The sequence below is a fragment of the Oncorhynchus gorbuscha genome, linkage group LG07, assembly GCF_021184085.1.
Source record: "Oncorhynchus gorbuscha isolate QuinsamMale2020 ecotype Even-year linkage group LG07, OgorEven_v1.0, whole genome shotgun sequence".
NCBI lineage: Eukaryota > Metazoa > Chordata > Actinopteri > Salmoniformes > Salmonidae > Oncorhynchus > Oncorhynchus gorbuscha.
The window spans coordinates 63496253-63514778 of NC_060179.1; the positions used below are offsets into that span (position 1 = coordinate 63496253).

General features: G+C 45.5%; 1 protein-coding gene across 2 annotated transcripts; it reads left to right on the forward strand.

Annotated features, from left to right (window-relative positions):
• Positions 1 to 5885: 5885 nt before the first annotated feature.
• rac3b (Rac family small GTPase 3b) lies at positions 5886 to 11093 on the forward strand. Of its 2 annotated transcripts, XM_046357174.1 has the most exons (6): positions 5888 to 6074; positions 7259 to 7330; positions 7679 to 7796; positions 8092 to 8154; positions 8631 to 8790; positions 9324 to 11093. In XM_046357174.1, exons 1-6 carry the CDS (start codon positions 6040 to 6042, stop codon positions 9452 to 9454), a joined length of 579 nt encoding a protein of 192 aa, XP_046213130.1. In that variant the 5' UTR covers positions 5888 to 6039; the 3' UTR covers positions 9455 to 11093. The 2 variants fall into 2 exon arrangements, with proteins under 2 accessions (XP_046213131.1, XP_046213130.1); XM_046357175.1 differs by lacking the exon at positions 8092 to 8154 and having other exon boundaries at positions 5886 to 6074.
• Positions 11094 to 18526: the final 7433 nt, after the last annotated feature.

Here is an 18526-nt window from a genome sequence, read left to right on the forward strand (position 1 = left end):
TGCCCACTCCCCTGGCCGGTCCTGGCAATAAGAACGCAGAAACCTACCCACATCCTGGTTAACTCTCTCCACTTGCCCATTACTCTCGGTGTGAAAACCTGAGGTAAGGCTGACCGAGACCCCCAGACGTTCCATGAATGCCTTCCAGACCCTTGATGTGAACTGGGGACCCCGATCAGACACTATATCCTCAGGCACCCCATAGTGCCAGAAGACGTGTGTTAACAGGGCCTCCGCAGTTCGTAAGGCCGTAGGGAGACTGGGCAAAGGGAGGAGTCCACAATGACCAGGATCATGGTGTTACCCTGTGAAGGTGGAAGATCAGTTAAGAAATCCACTGACAGGCGCAACCACAGCCGTTGTGGAACGAGTAAGGGTTGTAACTTACCTCTGGGCAGGTGTCTAGGAGCCTTGCACTGGGCGCACACTGAGCAGGAGGAAACATAAACCTTCACGTCCTTAGCTAAAGTGGGCCACCAGTACCTCCCTTCAAGACAGCGCACCGTCCGACCTATCCCAGGATGACCAGAGGAGGGTGACGTGTGAGCTCAATAGATCTGTCGGTCGTGGACAGCAGACGGAACGTACAGACGCCCAGCTGGACACTGAGGGGGAGAGGGCTCTGCACGTGACGCCCGTTCAATGTCCGCATCCAGCTCCCACAATACCGGCGCCACCAAACAAGAGTATGGGAGTGGGATCCATGGACGGCTCCTTTGTGTCAAACAGCCGGGACAGTGCATCTGCCTTAACGTTCTGGAAGCCTGGTTTGTAAGAGAGGGTAAACACAAAACGGGTGAAAAACATGGCCCAACTTGCCAGGCGAGGATTCAGTCTCCTCGCCTCCCGGATGTACTCCAGATTGCGATGGTCAGTCCAGATGAGAAAAGGGTGTTTAGCCCCCACAAGCCAATGTATCCACGCCTTCAAAGCCTTGACGACAGCCAACAGCTCCCGGTCCCCCACATCATAGTTTCGAGGTAATGGGAGCAGCAACCTGACCAAAGCCCCGGATAAACCTCCGGTAGTAGTTTGAAAACCCTAAGAATCGCTGCACCTCCTATACGGTGGTGGGAGTCGGCCAATTACGCGTGGCTGTAATGCGGTCACCCTCCATCTCCAATTCTGACGTGGAAAGAGACGGACTGTTAGAAGAACAGGCATTTCTCAGCCTTGACGTACAGGTCATGTTCCAACAGGCGACCAAGCACTCTGCGCACCAGAGACGCATGCTCGGCGCATGTAGCAGAGTATATCAGAATGTCATCGATATACACCACTACACCCTACCCATGCAGGTCTCTGAAAATCTTGTCTATAAAGGATTGGAAGACTGATAGAGCATTCATCAACCCATACGGCATGACGAGGTACTCATAATGCCCTGAAGTGGTACTAAATGCCGTCTTCCACTCTTCTCCCTTCCGGATACGCACCAGGTTGTACGCACTCCTGAGATCCAGTTAAGTGAAGAAGCTTGCCCCATGCATTGACTCAATCGCTGTAGCGATAAGAGCGATAAGAGGTAACTGTACCTACCGTGATTTTATTGAGACCTCGATAATCAATGCACGGGCGCAAAACTCCATCCATCTTCTTCACAAAAAAGAAACCTGAGGAGACGGGTGAAATGGAGGGCCGAATATACCCCTGATGCAGGGATTCGGAGACATATGTCTCCATAGCCACCGTCTCCGCTTGCGACAGGGGATACACGTGACTCCTGGGAACCAGGAGATCTAGCTACCAGGAGATTTATCGCACAATCCCCCCCATCGATGGGATGGTAATTGAGTCGCCTTCTTTTTACAGAAAGCGAGAGCCAAATCGGCATATTCCAAGGGAATGCGCACGGTGGAGACCTGGTCTGGACTTTCCACCGTAGTAGCACCAACAGAAACCCGTAAACACCCTACCTGAGCACTCTCGCGACCACCTCTTGAGAGCCCTCTGTGGCCAAGAAACAGTGGGGTTATGACAAGCTAACCAGGGTAGGCCCAGCACCACGGGATACGCGGGAGAATCAATAAGAAAAAGACTAATCTTTTCCCTGTGACACTCGTCTCCCTTACCGGGGGAAATGGGGGAGTGAACGGAGAAAGGTACATCTACAGGAACAATGGGGATCCCTAAACTATGAGCTAATACTTTATTAATAAAATTCCCAGCCTCGCCTGAATCTACTAGCGCCTAATGCTGGGAACGCGGGGAAAGTTCAGGAAAAGTGACAGAGACAAACATATGTGCAATAGAGGGCTCTGGGTGAGAATGGTGTCTACTCACCTGGGGTGATGCCAGAGTGCCCTGCCTGCTACCTCGATTCCCAGAGGAACCAACCCAGCACCGACCGGCAGTGTGACCTCTGCGACCACATATGGTGCACAAGCGGGAACCCCCTCCGGTCTCCCTGCGCACCGCCCCTCCCAGCTCCATGGGTATCGGAGAGGGTGTGCGGGAGGATGAAACAACCAGACCCCGATCTGGATGTCCGAAAGTAGCCAACAGGTTGTCCAGCCGGATGGACAGGTCCACCAGCTGGCCGAAGGTGAGGGTGGTGTCTCTGCAGGCCAGCTCCCGACGGACGTCCTCGCGTAGACTACAGCGGTAATGGTCGATCAGGGCCCTGTTGCTCCATCCAGCGCCGGCAGGCAGGGTGCTAAACTCCAGCGCAAACTCCTGGGCGCTCCTCGTCTCCTGCCTCAGATGGTAGAGGCGCTCACCCGCCGCTCTGCCTTCTGGTGGGTGGTCGAATACTGCCCGGAAACAGAGGATGAGCTCCTCAAATGGTCCAACGCGTCATCTCCCCTCTATACACAGCGCTGGCCCACTCCAGGGCTTTCCCGGTGAGGCACGAGACGAGGGCAAAACTCTTCTCATGGTCCGATGGAGCTGGGTGGACCGTGGCCAGGTACAGGCTTAGTTTGAGGAGGAAACCCTGGCAGCGGGAGCAGCATCTCCGTCGTACCCCTGTGGCATGGATAGATGGATCCTGCTGGGTTCAGGCGGGAAAGGGGCGCTCAGGGGAGACCCCGGTTGTGCTGGTGGAGGCGCTGGAAAAACTCCCTGTAAATTATCTCCGTATGTTCCACGACGCACTCCTCCACCTCCATGGCAGGGGTACCTTCTCCTGCTGACTTCATGTTGGGTCAGAGATTCTGTCAGAGTTGTGTGTATAGGTGGCAGGGATGTCAGGCGCAGGAGAATCAAACTTAGTGGAATGGAGTTGTTTAATAACTTGGGAAAAAAACATAACTCCAAAACCATGAATACAATAAAACAAAGTGGGTACGAGGACCCGTCGCGCACCAATACAAACAACACGAATAGTGAACAACAAACAATCTCTGATAAAGACATGAGGGGAAACATAGGGTGAAAATACACAACAGGTAATGAATGGGATTGAAACCAGGTGTGTAGGAAGACAAACAAAACCAATGGAAAAAAAATGGATCAATGATGGCTAGAAGACCGGTGACAGCGACCGCCGTGCACCGCCCGAACAAGGAGAGGCATCGACTTCGGCAGAAGTCGTGACACATAGAGATGAACGTACTTTGGTGCGACAAGTGCAAATCAATCCCAGAACAACAGCAAAGAACCTTGTGAAGATGCTGGAGGAAACAGGTACAAAAGTATCTATAACCACAGTAAAACGAGTCCTAAATCGACATAACCTGAATGGCCGCTCAGCAAAGAAGAAGCCACTGCTCCAAAACCACCATAAAAAAGTCAGACTACGGTTTGCAACTTCACATGGTGACAAAGATTGTAATTTTTGGAGAAATGTCCTCTGGTCTGAAGAAACAAAAATAGAACAGTTTACCATAATGACCATCGTTATGTTTGGAGGAAAAAGGGGGAGGCTTGTAAGCCGAACAACACCATCCCAACCGTGAAGCACGGGGGTGGCAGCATCATGTTGTGGGGGTGCTTTGCTGCAGGAGGGACTGGTGCACTTCACAAAATAGATGGCATCATGAGGCAGCAAAAGTATGTACATATATTGAAGCAACATCTCAAGACATCAGTCAGGAAGTTAAAACTTGGTCGCAAATGGGTCTTCCAAATGGAAATGGACAATGCAAAACTTAAGGACCAAAGTCAAGTTATTGGGGTGGCCATCACAAAGCCCTGACCTCAATCCCATGGAAAATGTGTGGGCAGCCTACAAACCTGACTCAGTTACCCCAGCTCTGTCAGGAGGAATGGGCCAAAATTCACCCAACTTATTGTGGGAAGCTTGTGGAAGGCTACCCAAAACGTTTGACACAAGTTAAACAATGTAAAGGCAATGCTACCAAATACTAATTGAGTGTATGTAAATTTCTGACCCACTGGAAATGTGACGAAAGAAATTAAAGCTGAAATAAATAATTATCTCTACTATTATTCTGACATTTCACATTGTTAAAATAAAGTGGTGATCCTAACTGATCTAAGACAGGGAATTTGTACTAGGATTAAATGTCAGGAATTGTGAAAAACTTAGTTTAAATGTATTTAGCTAAGGTGTATGTAAACCTCCGACTTCAACTGTAGCTTTCACCTGGTCAGTCTGTATCATGGAAAGAGCAGGTGTTTTGTACACTCAGTGTCACGTATGTGTATGAAAGTAGTAAACAGTTAATGTGGATAATTCTGAATGAGTCGTGAATAATGATGAGTGAGGAGGTTTGACTCAATTGTCATTGTAATGGTGAGAGGTTAGCATGTCTTGGGGGTATGATATTTGTGCATCTGTAACTTTCTCACTCATCATTATTCACGATTCATTCAGGATTATCTGTAATCATGGTAGCATCCACATTAATGTAGAAGTGTTTAGAAACCTGTGTTCTTGTTTACAGTAAAAGGGACTCAAATGGCACAATATGTTATTTACCATTCGTTTCTATTGGGCACAAAATAATGTGAAACACAACCAAAACAAACAGCAAATGCATCCAACAAATGTGTAGAGTCACATGCTTGATGTAGTCATTGTGTGCTATGAATGTGGGACCAAAGATAATGTGTCAATACTTTTTGGCCCCTAAGATGGGGGGACTATGTACAAAAAGTGCTGTAATTTGTAAATGGTTCACCCAATATGGATGTAAATACCCTCAAAGTAATTCTGACACTCTACATTTTAACCTCATAGTCATTGTAGAATTTATACCCCAATACTTTTGGAGCTCAATGTAGACTCAATGTTTTGAGAGGCCTGTCCATGATAAGGTGTTGCTCTGCTTTCTTCAGACAGGTCCTACAGAACCTAGTTTTGTCTCACCTGGACAACTTCCCAGTTGTGTGGTCCTATGCGATAAAGAAGGTCATTCCAGTTGGTCCAGAACAGAGCAGCATGAATTGTACTTAGATGTACACAGAGGGTGAATTTCAGTGGTATGCATGTATATCTCCCTACTGGTCTTTGTGCGAGGTGTTGATGGGTTAAAAGTTCAGAACTGTCTTTTCAAGCAGTCGGCACACAGTTCGGACACTCATTGGTACAACACAAGACATGTAACCAGAGGTCTCTTCACAGTCTCCAGGTCCAGAACAGAGGCTGGGAAACGCACAGTATTAAATAGAGCCATGACTACATGGAACTCTCTGCCACCCCAGGCAACTCAAGCTAGCAATAAAACCAGATTCAAAAAAACATTATGGGACCAGGGGACTGTAAAGAGACACAGACATGTTTATATATGTTGTACTGTATTTTGCTTTGTATTATGTATTGCGTTATGTATATTATGTATTTTATTTGTTGTCTTTTGTTTGGACCCCAGGAAGGCAGCGGCTAATTCGGAATACAACGAAATACTAAGAGAAAGCAGTAAATACAGTTCGGATGGTCACTGGCCCTTTAAATACGCTCGGTCTTTTCCGTTGTTTTCTGGCGCCACTCTTCACCGACCCCCTTTCACTGCGGCTCAAAAGCTGAGCGGACTGGCCCGCTTCTCATACAAATCACAGCTACCTTTCATTGTGAAATATATATATTTTTAAAACACTTCTGTCGGCTTTGTGACACCGCCTGCTCCTTCGCAAATGCAAGCAATTAAATGCGTGGTGGTCGGCGACGGGTAAGAATCTCAATCTCAACGTAGAGATATTTTTCTCATCCTTTCTGTGTGTGTGATCAGTGATGCGGTCATGGATGGGAGATGCAGTGTGTAGGAAAAGGGGCTGGGGCTCTCTTATATGGGAAGTCTTCTTTCTAACCATTCACTTGGAAATGCACAGCTAGGTTATAAAAAACAAACAAATTAAATTCCGTTCATTTGTGGAATGTTTGTAATATCATGCGGGATGTGGGATGTGTAAAATGTACACTTTTGTATTTTTACGCTGAGAAAACGCCCAGGCTGTAGCGATGCTATGGGAAACACCTACTCGCATCGTAGGCCGTCGGAATTAGACTTCATCAGTGACGATGCGGGCTAAGGAATCTCTAGGCGTTGTTTTATAAGAATCTTAATTTACAGCGTTTAAAAAAAAAACATTTGTGATAATATAAATAATCTATACCGTTATAGTTTTGGCTGCCTTCATGCACGATCCATAATTAACTACCACGCATAATAAATGTATTTACAGTATTTGGGGGTTTGGTATGAAAAACAGCTGAGTAGGCCTATGTAGTTATTTTACTATAGAAAGAATTGATCTGATCCAATATCTGAGTTTTTCTGTACTAGGCTAAATGTTGACATCTACAGTGCCCTACTAATGCCACATCCCTTTTGGATGATTTCTGATGACACATCAGGGCATTAGCATAATGTGTTAAAATTGCATCTGCTAATCAGTCATTCCCAGAGCAACCAAGAGACCTTTAGTGGCCTGCAATCACAAAAAAAAAATAATAATCATTACCCCTCCCTCTTCCCCTCTCTTCCTATTCACACACACCATTCATCCCCTACCCTGCCATGCCACCATCAATCTGTTCATATCATTTTGACATGCAGGATACACATAATCATAGACACACACACACACATCACTGTCACCAACCCTTCCTGTATTGTGTGTTTGTCGATAACAGGGATGGGGGCAGTAGGGCGTGAGGGTGGTAGTATGTCCCCCAGGCAAAGTGAATGTAGGCCAGTGTCTGTGTGACACTTAAACTGAAAGAGAGAGAAGGGCAGACCCACACACACACGCTGAGTATCAGCCTACCTAACTCAGCAGCATTTTTTTTGTCTCGTTATTGGACTTGTGTTTTTCTATAGCAGTGAGTAAGAACCAAATATCTCTCTATCAGGGCCGTGGGTAAGACCTGTCTGCTGATCAGCTACACCACCAATGCCTTCCCCGGAGAGTACATACCCACTGTGTGAGTACACACACACACACACACACACACACACACACACACACACACACACACACACACACACACACACACACACACACACACACACACACACACACACACACACACACACATAGATGTGAGTGAGTGAGTGAGTGAGTGAGTGAGTGAGTGAGTGAGTGAGTGAGTGAGTGAGTGAGTGAGTGAGTGAGTGAGTGAGTGAGTGAGTGAGTGAGTGAGTGAGTGAGTGAGTGAGTGAGTGAGTGAAAAGTCTGCTTTCCTCTATGTAGTGTTTGTGTTTCTGACGAGTATACTTTACATAGAGCGGGCATTCAGAGATAAAGATATTCCCCCTATCTGTCTCACTAGCTTTGACAACTACTCTGCCAATGTGATGGTAGATGGGAAACCAGTGAATCTGGGTCTATGGGATACAGCAGGACAGGAAGACTACGACAGACTCAGACCACTGTCCTATCCACAGACGGTAAAACACACACACACACACACACACACACACACACACACACACACACACACACACACACACACACACACACACACACACACACACACACACACACACACACACACACACACACACACACACACACACACACACACACACAACCCATTACATTTCTGTGAAGGATTGATTTGCAATCTACCATTCCGCAGCAGAGCTTTTCTTCCAGTCTGTCCCATGTGGAGTCAGGTGATTCCGTGGTTGGTTGATATCAGTGGTTTCACCCTAAGGTCTGTCTCTCTATGGTTCTCCCCAGGATGTGTTCTTGATATGCTTCTCCTTGGTCAGCCCGGCCTCCTTTGAGAACGTCCGAGCTAAGGTCAGTACTGAACCTTCCTGCTCACAGACACAGGAACAAGGGACCTGCCGAGCCTGACCTAAAGAAGCACATCTATAGCTCTCCCTGGTTCATGTTCTGTAGCTACAGTCCTGCATATAGAGAGAGAGAGTTTGGTCATTGTGGTTTCAACCCAAAAGCATTACAATGCTCTTAGATGACATCACACACCTTTCTGTTTGTCAAACTCTCTCTCTCTCTCTCTATGACTGTGGTTCAAAATGAAGATTCACTAATTGGGATGTTGTGTTTTTAAAGAATGGGTGAGGTTATTTCAGCAGTGCCTAATTGTGTTCTATTTTATTATACTATTCTGCTCTACTCTAGCCATAATAGTCCTATAATCCATCTATGGCCCTACAGACTAGATTAGAGGTTTTATTTCAATAGCTCTGTTCTACCCAGCCTTGCTCTCCATCTTTGACTTTTGATCTAATGACCTTTACCCTCTGTCTCAGTGGTACCCTGAAGTGAGACACCACTGCCCCAACACCCCAATCATCCTGGTGGGCACCAAGCTGGATCTGAGAGATGACAAGGACACCATTGAAAGGCTGAGGGACAAGAAGCTGTCCCCCATCACCTACCCCCAGGGTCTGGCCATGGCACGAGAGATAGGTCAGTCTGTGTGGGTGTCTGCCCATCTGTGCCCACATTGGGAAGAGCCATTGGTGGTGGTCTTGGCAGATTTGGATTCTGTTGTTAATACGCTATGCAAGTGACGTGTGGTTTTCCAGGAAGTAGCCTTGTAGTTTAAAAAACAACTTTTGTAGGCTTTTTGAGTGGTCTTCAGGGCAAAAACTTAATAAAAGGCATCTGGTAGAAGTAAATTCATCAACAAACATAAATATAATTTGATGTATATATGTTAAATTACCGTGTTTTCACAAATGTCATGATATAACCGTGAAGCCCGTTCAAGAGATTAGGGGACATGATACGGAAGTACAGCGGAAGGGGCGGTTACTTTCACAGGGTTTTGCTCTAAGCAGGAAGTGACCCGCTGTGTGAGATGATGTCAGATTGCTGAGTCTGGGATAGTGCGAGATTGTCAATTAAGCCCTTTATCTTCTTACCCAGAGTCAGAGGTTTTTTTGTTCTATGTTTATAGATGTGAAATAAGCGTGTTGTTGTTTGTGTGTGGTGGTCAGGTGCTGTGAAGTACCTGGAGTGCTCTGCCCTGACCCAGCGAGGGTTGAAGACTGTGTTTGACGAGGCCATCCGCGCCGTGCTCTGCCCCCCACCCGTCAAGAAGAGGGGCAAGAGGTGCACCGTGTTCTGAGGGCTCTCATTGGTCCAGGAGAAACAGCCAATATGGCGGCCATTGTCTGGTACTACTAAAACATCACCATAATGACCACTACTTCTCTCCGGGACGAATCTTGACTTGAGACACCACGTAACGGCAATTTAACTGATGTTTGTGTAAATAACGCATTCATGTCAATGGAATATTTGATCTTAAGTTAGGATTTGGCCCGAAGTGAAAGAGAATTACTGGACTTTTTTTTTTTTTACAGTGGGAAAACGATTTGATCTGGTGTAAAGATATGCGTCGTCAAGTGTCCATTTGTCTGTTTTCCACAGAGGAAAGTACTCCTCTGTGGACAGTTAAAGTGTCTACTCTCACTCATACAACCCTCCTCCCTCTCAGTCTTGTTTGCTTGAGTTGATACAGCACTCAAAACAGCCTGTACTGTGAATATGTGGCTCTGGTTTGAAGTTGCCCTTAGTTACAGATCTAGGATCAGCGTGCCCACCTCAAATCCTAACCTTCACCATTACGGGAGAAAAAAACACAAAACTGACCTTAGATCAGTGTTTAGGGTCAATTTCACCCTACTCTGTGAAGTGAATAATGTGATAAACAGACAAGCATGCCAAAAGTGGGGGCTGTACAACCTTGCTGCCTGAGTAATGCCTCTGATGGAGGTGCCTGCATGGGTCTAAACAATCTGTCTTCATTTTCCCAACGTCCTTTGTAAATGTTCATTTGCGCGTGTGGGTGTGTGTGTGGGTGTGTGTGTGTGTGTGTTCGCATGTCACTGTATGTGTGATAGAGTAAAGTTTCAAGCAGTGTCAAGTTTTTGGTACTATTTCGTATTGTAGTGATACAAGACTTTGCAACAAACTGTCGACTCAAAAAAAGAAAAGGGAAATGGACGATCACAATCGTGGTCTGTTTTATGTGTTAACCAAACTAAGTCTAGTAATGTTTAAAAATTAAAAATAAAAAAAACCTTTGGAGGAGGAATTCATTATGGATATATCTATTTATTATGTACCTGAATATTTAACTCTTTAATTCCAGACAATTCAAAATAAAAGGATAATAGTAACTCACTTTGACTCTAGGAGGTAACATATTGCAAACATATATAATTAATTAACCAGTGCATTTCTGTGGTGGTTGTGGACCTGCAGTATAACTGTATGTCCCACTCTGGTGGTGAGATACAGAACTGCAGTCTTCTCTGTCATGACGTTATTGGTTGGCATAGCAACTGTGGTTGAATAATGTGTCTCTGAGCCTGTCCAAGGTGTCAAAACTGGCTTTGGGTAGAAGTTTTCCTCAGGTGCAGATCTAGGATCAGCTTACCACTACTCAATCCTAACCTTAACCATTAGGGGGGATTTGCAAAACTGGTCTCAGATCAGTGTCTAGGGGTAACTTCATCCTATTCCTCAATACTGTAGATCAGAATTCTGAAAAGCTACTAAAACTACTACTGCATGGATATGAACTGGTGATTTGAGCCCATTGTTATTAAGAAGAAAGCTTTTTTTAATGCACTGGCAATGTACTGTAAGATGACTTGTATAATGGTTTAATTGTTTGTCTTATTTTTTATGACTTCACATGTCAGTGTCGTGATATCTTTCAATTTTGTATAATAAATACAAATGTATATGTAACAGGTTTTTTTGTGTCAAATGTCCTGAAGTGTACTAGTGTCTAAATTATTTTATCATTCTTTGCAATGTGTGTGGGTTTTCAACTTCAGCAAAAAAAACACATCTTCCTGCTCCCAGACCAATTTGATTGCTGTCTGTCAAGATAAAGTTCAAGTCTGGTTCTTCTGCATTCTTAAATTTTTCTGATTAATGGAGGCATGACTCCAGTCCAAATACTCCACTCTTCCCCTATCACATCCATCAGTTGTCCAATCACAGCCACTCTCCTCCTGGTCTTGGTCTAACACCACACCTTGTACAGGTACAGAGTAAACATACTCAACCAGTACATTTTCCCTCTTAGAAACATCAATACTTCTAGAGAAACAATGGTGATCTCTTATACTCTGCAGCTCAGTCTGTTAGTGTCAGCTCCAACATTGCAACATCTGTGCAACATCTGTGCAACATCACCTTGGCGTGATCCTGGACAACACCCTGTCGTTCTCAACCAACATCAAGGCGGTGGCCCGTTCCTGTAGGTTCATGCTCTACAACATCCGCAGAGTACGACCCTGCCTCACACAGGAAGCGGCGCAGGTCCTAATCCAGGCACTTGTCATCTCCCGTCTGGATTACTGCAACTCGCTGTTGGCTGGGCTCCCTGCCTGTGCCATTAAACCCCTTCAACTCATCCAGAACGCCGCAGCCCGTCTGGTGTTCAACCTTCCCAAGTTCTCTCACGTCACCCCGCTCCTCCGTTCTCTCCACTGGCTTCCAGTTGAAGCTCGCATCCGCTACAAGACCATGGTGCTTGCCTACGGAGCTGTGAGGGGAACGGCACCTCAGTACCTCCAGGCTCTGATCAGGCCCTACACCCAAACAAGGGCACTGCGTTCATCCACCTCTGGCCTGCTCGCCTCCCTACCACTGAGGAAGTACAGCTCCCGCTCAGCCCAGTCAAAACTGTTCGCTGCCCTGGCCCCCCAATGGTGGAACAAACTCCCTCACGACGCCAGGACAGCGGAGTCAATCACCACCTTCCGGAGACACCTGAAACCCCACCTCTTTAAGGAATACCTAGGATAGGATAAGTAATCCCTCTCACCCCACCCCCCCCCCCTAAGTTTTAGATGCACTATTGTTAAGTGACTGTCCCACTGGATGTCATAAGGTGAATGCACCAATTTGTAAGTCGCTCTGGATAAGAGCGTCTGCTAAATGACTTAAATGTAAATGTAAATCTGTGGATCCCATTAGTTGTCAGATCTGCTGAAGGATCATGTGGATTTTCCTCGTGGACACAGCTACCGTATAGGCTGAAATTAACGTCTGCTTTGACCGGGACGATCATAACCCTAAACCTCAACTACATCTCGTAATGAAAAATGTGGAAATTGAGAAAGTTGAGGTGATTAAACTGTTTCGAGTAACCCTGGATTGTAAACTGTCATGGTCAAAACATATTGATAAAACAGTAGCTAAAATCGGGAGAAGTCTGTCCATAATAAAGCACTGCTCTGCCTTAGTAACACTATCAGCAAGGCAGGTCCTACAGGCCCTGGTTTTGTTGCACCTGGACTACTGTTCAGTAGTGTGGTCAGGTGCCACAAAGAGGGACTTGGGGAAATTGCAGTTGGCTCAGGACAGGGCAGCATGGCTAGCCCTTAAAAGTACACGGAGAGTTAACATTAATGACATGCTGGTCAATCTCTCATAGCTCAAAGTAGAGGAGAGATTGACTTCATTACTACTTGTTTTGACAAGCTGAAGGTACCAAGCTGGTTGTTTATACTATTAGCACACAGCTCAGACACCCATGCATACCCCACAAGGCATTCCACCAGAGGTCTCTTCACAATCCCCAAGTCCAGAACAGACTATAGGAGGCGCACAGTACTACATAGAGCCATGGCTACATAGAACTCTATTCCACAGATAACTGATACAAGCAGTAGAATCAGATTTAAAAAGCAGGTAAAAATACACCTTATGGAACAGCAGGGATTGTGAAGTAACACAAACGTAGGCACAGACACATGCATACACACACACACGATAACATACGGTCTATACACACACGTACGCATGGATTTTTTTAGTTGTAGATATGTGGTAGTGGAGTATGGGCACACCGAGGGCACACACTTAGTGTGTTGTGAATTCTGAAATGAATGTATTGTAACATTTTTTAAATTGTATAACCTTGCCTCAATTCTTCCGGACTCCAGGAAGTGTAGGAGCTGCCTTGGCAGCAGCTAATGGGGATCCATAATACAAATACAGCTGCAGCCAGTGCAGACAGACCTTCATCCCTAGGCCTGTTCTAAACACAAACACAAATGGCTGAATTGGTGGAGAATCTGAAGAAGACAGGACTCCAGGCTGCTCCTCTTGCTTGTTATTACGCTGGACCTGAGATGTGGCATGTGATTCCTGTAGTGGGATAAAACTCAATGCTTTCAAGTCCTGTCTGGTGTGTCTGGACTCACTTCCAGCATCACTATGAAACTCTTGCCTTTATGAAGCACAAGCTGGTCCAAGCTTCCACACAACAAAAATCACTGAAGCTGGAGACTCATATCTTTTTATTTTTATTTTACCTTTATTTAACTAGGCAAGTCAGTTAAGAACAAATTCTTATTTTCAATGACGGCCTAGGAACAGTGGGTTAACTGCCTGTTCAGGGGCAGAACGACAGATTTGTACCTTGTCAGCTCTGGGATTCGAACTTGCAACCTTTCGATTACTAGTCCAACGCTCTAACCACTAGGCTACCCTGCCGCCCATCTCCCTCACTAACAGGGACTCTAAACTGATAACACTTGTAATGCCCACTATCTTATGTTCAGAACCTTTGATTGTGTATTCTTTGGGGTTTTACACATCTTTCACATCTTTCATCCAAAATCTGCTCTATATCCACAATATATTGCCATGTCCGTACTGTGAAACGCGTAAGACAGAGCTACAGGGAGACAGGACGGACAGCTGATTGTCCTCACAGTGGCAGACCACGTGTAACAACACCTGCACAGGATCGGTACATCCGAACATCAGACCCGCGGGACAGGTACAGGATGGCAACAACTGCTAGAGTTACACCAAGAACGCACAATCCCTCCATCAGTGCTCAGACTGTCCGCAATAGGCTGAGAGAGGCTGGACTGAGGACTTATAGGCCTGTTGTAAGGCAGGTCCTCACCAGACATCACCGGCAACAACGTCGCCTATGGGCACAAATCCACCGTCACTGGACCAGACAGGACTGGCAAAAAATACTCTTCTCTGATGAGTCAAGGTTTGGTCTCACCAGGGGTGATGGTCGGATTCGAGGTTTATCGTTGAAGGAATGAGCGTTACACCGAGGCCTGTACTCTGGAGCGGGATCGATTTGGAGATGGAGGGTCCGTCATGGTCTGGGGCAGTGTCACAGCATCATCGGACTGAGTTTGTTGTCATTGCAGGCAATCTCAACGCTGTGCGTTATAGGGAAGACATCCTCCTTCCTCATGTGGTACCCTTCCTGCAGGCTCATCCTGACATGACCCTCCAGCATGACAATGCCACCAGCCATACTGCTCGTTCTGTGCGTGATTTCCTGCAAGACAGGAATGTCAGTGTTCTGCCATGGTCAGCGAAGAGCCCGGATCTCAATCCAATTGAGCAAGTCTGGGACCTGTTGGATCGGAGGGTGAGGGCTAGGGCCATTCCCCCCAGAAACGTCCCGGGAACTTGCAGGTGCCTTAGTGGAAGAGTGGGGTAACATCTCCTAGTAAGAACAGGCAAATCTGGTGCAGTCCATGAGAAGGAGATGCACTGCAGTACTTAATGCAGCTGGTGGCCACACCAGATACTGACTGTTACTTTTGATTTTGATCCCCCCCCCCTTTGTTCAGGGACACATTATTCCATTTCTGTTAGTCACATGTCTGTGGAAATTGCTCAGTTTATGTCTCATTTGTTGAATCTTGTTATGTTCATACAAATATTTACACGTTAAGCTTGCTGAAAATAAACGCAGTTCAAATCAAATCAAATTTTATTTGTCACATACACATGGTTAGCAGATGTTAATGCGAGTGTAGCGAAATGCTTGTGCTTCTAGTTCCGACAATGTAGTAATAACCAACAAGTAATCTAACTAACAATTCCAAAACTACTGTCTTATACACAGTGTAAGGGGATAAAGAATATGTACATAAGGATATATGAATGAGTGATGGCAGTTGACAGTGAGAGGACGTTTCTTTTTTTTCTGAGTTTAGTATATGATTTAAACTTGACATGCACAATTGTTCTAATCATTTGTATCCATCGGCAGGTTGTGAGCATGTTGAGAAATATTACAATTTCAATATCTTACAATTTCATTATCCGTATACAGAACATGCATAGGACATCAGAAATCGGGTACTGTAAAGCAGTTGGCTACCGTAAAAACGTTGCATGGTGTTACATGCCATTTATTTGTCATTTGTCATTTAACTCTGAAAGTGTAAAATATACACTATATTCAGCGAACATAGGAGTCCCACTATGCTAGTGATAAATAACACCTTTGAATGTGTTAAAGATTTAACACTGTTGCAGTGTTCCCCATTTTACTCTTAAAATGTTCAAATGAACTTGATTGTGGTGTTTGTTTCCATAGCTCTACTATAGAGTAGTACACAACACCCACAGTGCCAAAAATAACACTTGATTTAGAGTAGACTGGACTCTCTTTGCTTAGTGCTAACGTTGTTACACTTTCTCAGTGTAAGAAATGAACACACGTAGTGTTACAGTAAATCATTTTGGGGTTTTGTTTTAACAATGTATGGTCTAAAGCAAGGTGTCAAACTCAATCAGTACAAGGGCCATATTGAAAAAATGTGAATCTGCAGGCCAGACATAGCCTATTATGTTTGTTTTTACAAAATAACGTACATACAACTGGCCCAAACTGGCCATTGTTTTATTAAATAAATATGGCCCTATCAATACAGAGGATGCTGTATATAGTATTTTAACATACTAAAACAAAATAGATACTTAAATTTGTCCAGCCTTAGCTGCTATGCTTGCAGATGTGCATAATACGCTGTGACCATTTAATAACTCTAAATGTAAAAAATGTAGATAGGTTGTTATAACATTTAAACTTAAAACATGCTTAAAAAATTGCGCTGCTGGATCCCTGGGGCGGTTGAATGCAGTATTGCTGTATGGGACTCTAATGTACTTGCCCTCTTGCTCAGTTGTGCACCGGGGCTTCCCACTCCTCTTTCTATTCTGGTTAGAGCCAGTTTGTGCTGTTCTGTGAAGGGAGTAGTACACAGGGTTATACGAGATCTTCAGTTTCTTGGCAATTTCTCGCATGGAATAGTCTTCATTTCTCAGGATAAGAATAGACTGACGTCTTTCAGAAGAAAGGTCTTTATTTCTGGCCATTTTGAGCCTGTAATCGAATCAGCAGATGCTGATACTCCAGATACTCAACTAGTCTAAAGAAGGCCAGTTTTGTTGCTTCTTTAATCAAAACAACAGTTTTCAGCTGTGCTAACACAAATGCAAAAGGGTTTTCTAATGATCAATTATCCTTTTAAAATAAACTTGGATTAGCTAACACTGTTCACCTGACAATCATTCCTCACAATCAAATGTCGACCGCATTATCTACAAAGAGAATTCTCTTAGATTATAATCACAGCCGCACATATTCCCCCCCCAAGCAGACACATCGATAGCCCTGAACGAACTTTATTTGACTCTATGTAAACTGGAAACCACATATCCTGAGGCTGCATACATTGTAGCTGGGGATTTTAACAAGGCTAATCTGAAAACAAGACTACCTAAATTCTATCAGCATATTGATTGTGCTACCATGGCTGGTAAAATCCTGGATCATTGTTATTCTAACTTCCGCGACGCATATAAGGCCCTCCCCCGCCCTCCTTTCGGAAAAGCTGACCACGACTCCCTTTTGTTGCTCCCAGCCTATAGACAGAGACTAAAACAGGAAGCTCCCGCTCTCAGGTCTGTTCAAAGCTGGTCCAACTAATCTGATTCGACGCTTCAAGATTGCTTCGATCTCGTGGATTGTGATATGTTCCGCTTTGCGTCCAACAACAACATTGACAAATAAGCTAATTCGGTGAGCGAGTTCATTAGCTGTCACATTCGTTGTATGGATGAAGGCACAGCTTGAGTTGAATACATCTTTATTTAATTAAACGAAGAACACTTAAACAAACTTACAAAACAACAAAACGAACATGAAGCTATATATGATAATAGTTCAGACACAGGCAACTAGACACACCCAAAGAATATGGCTGCCTAAATATGGTTCCCAATCAGAGACAACGATAAACAGCTGCCTCTGATTGAGAACCAATCTAGGCAACCATAGACATATAAAACATCTAGACAGTAAACAACCCCATAAACATACAAAACCCCTCAACAGTACAAAAACACATATATCACCCATGTCACACCCTGACCTAACCAAAATATTAAAGAAAACAAAGAATACTAAAGTCAGGGCGTGACAGTACCCCCCCCCCCCCCCCCAAAAGGTGCAGACTCCAGGTCGCACACATAAGCCTATATGGGAGGGTCTGGGTGGGCATAACTCCGAGGTGGCGGCTCTGGCTCGGGACGTGGACCCCGCTCCACTTCTGACTCTGCCCACTTACATGATGTCTCTGGAGCGGGAACCCTCACCGCCGACCCCGGACTAGAGGACGCCACTGGACTGATGTTCGGCTCTGGCGGATCCGGACTGGAGGGAGACTCTGGCGGATACGGACTGGAGGGAGACTCTGGCGGATACGGACTGGAGGGAGACTCTGGCGGATACGGACTGGAGGGAGACTCTGGCGGATACGGACTGGAGGGAGACTCTGGCGGATCCGAACTGTGCCCCGTTGTGGTAGGTCCTCATCTGTGGCCCGTCGTAGGAGGTTCCGGTCTGCGGCCCATCGTAGGAGGTCACAAGAACGGTGAGCAAGAACGGTGAGCAAAAATCCCAGAACCACACGGGGGAACTAGTGAATGACCTGCAGAGAGCTGGGACCAAAGTAACAAAGCCTACCATCAGTAACACACTACGCCACCAGGGACTCAAATCCTGCAGTGCCAGACGTGTCCCCCTGCTTAAGCCAGTACATGTCCAGGCCCGTTTGCTAGAGAGCATTTGGATGATCCAGAAGAAGATTGGGAGAATGTCATATGGCCAGATGAATCCAAAATATAACTTTTTGGTAAAAACTCAACTCGTCGTCTTTGGAGGACAAAGAATGCCGAGTTGCATCCAAAGAACACCATACCTACTATGAAGCATGGGGGTGGAAACATCATGCTTTGGGGCTGTTTTTCTGCAAAGGGACCAGGACGACTGATCTGTGTAATGGAAAGAATGAATGGGGCCATGTATCGGGAGATTTTGAGTGAAAACCTCCTTCCA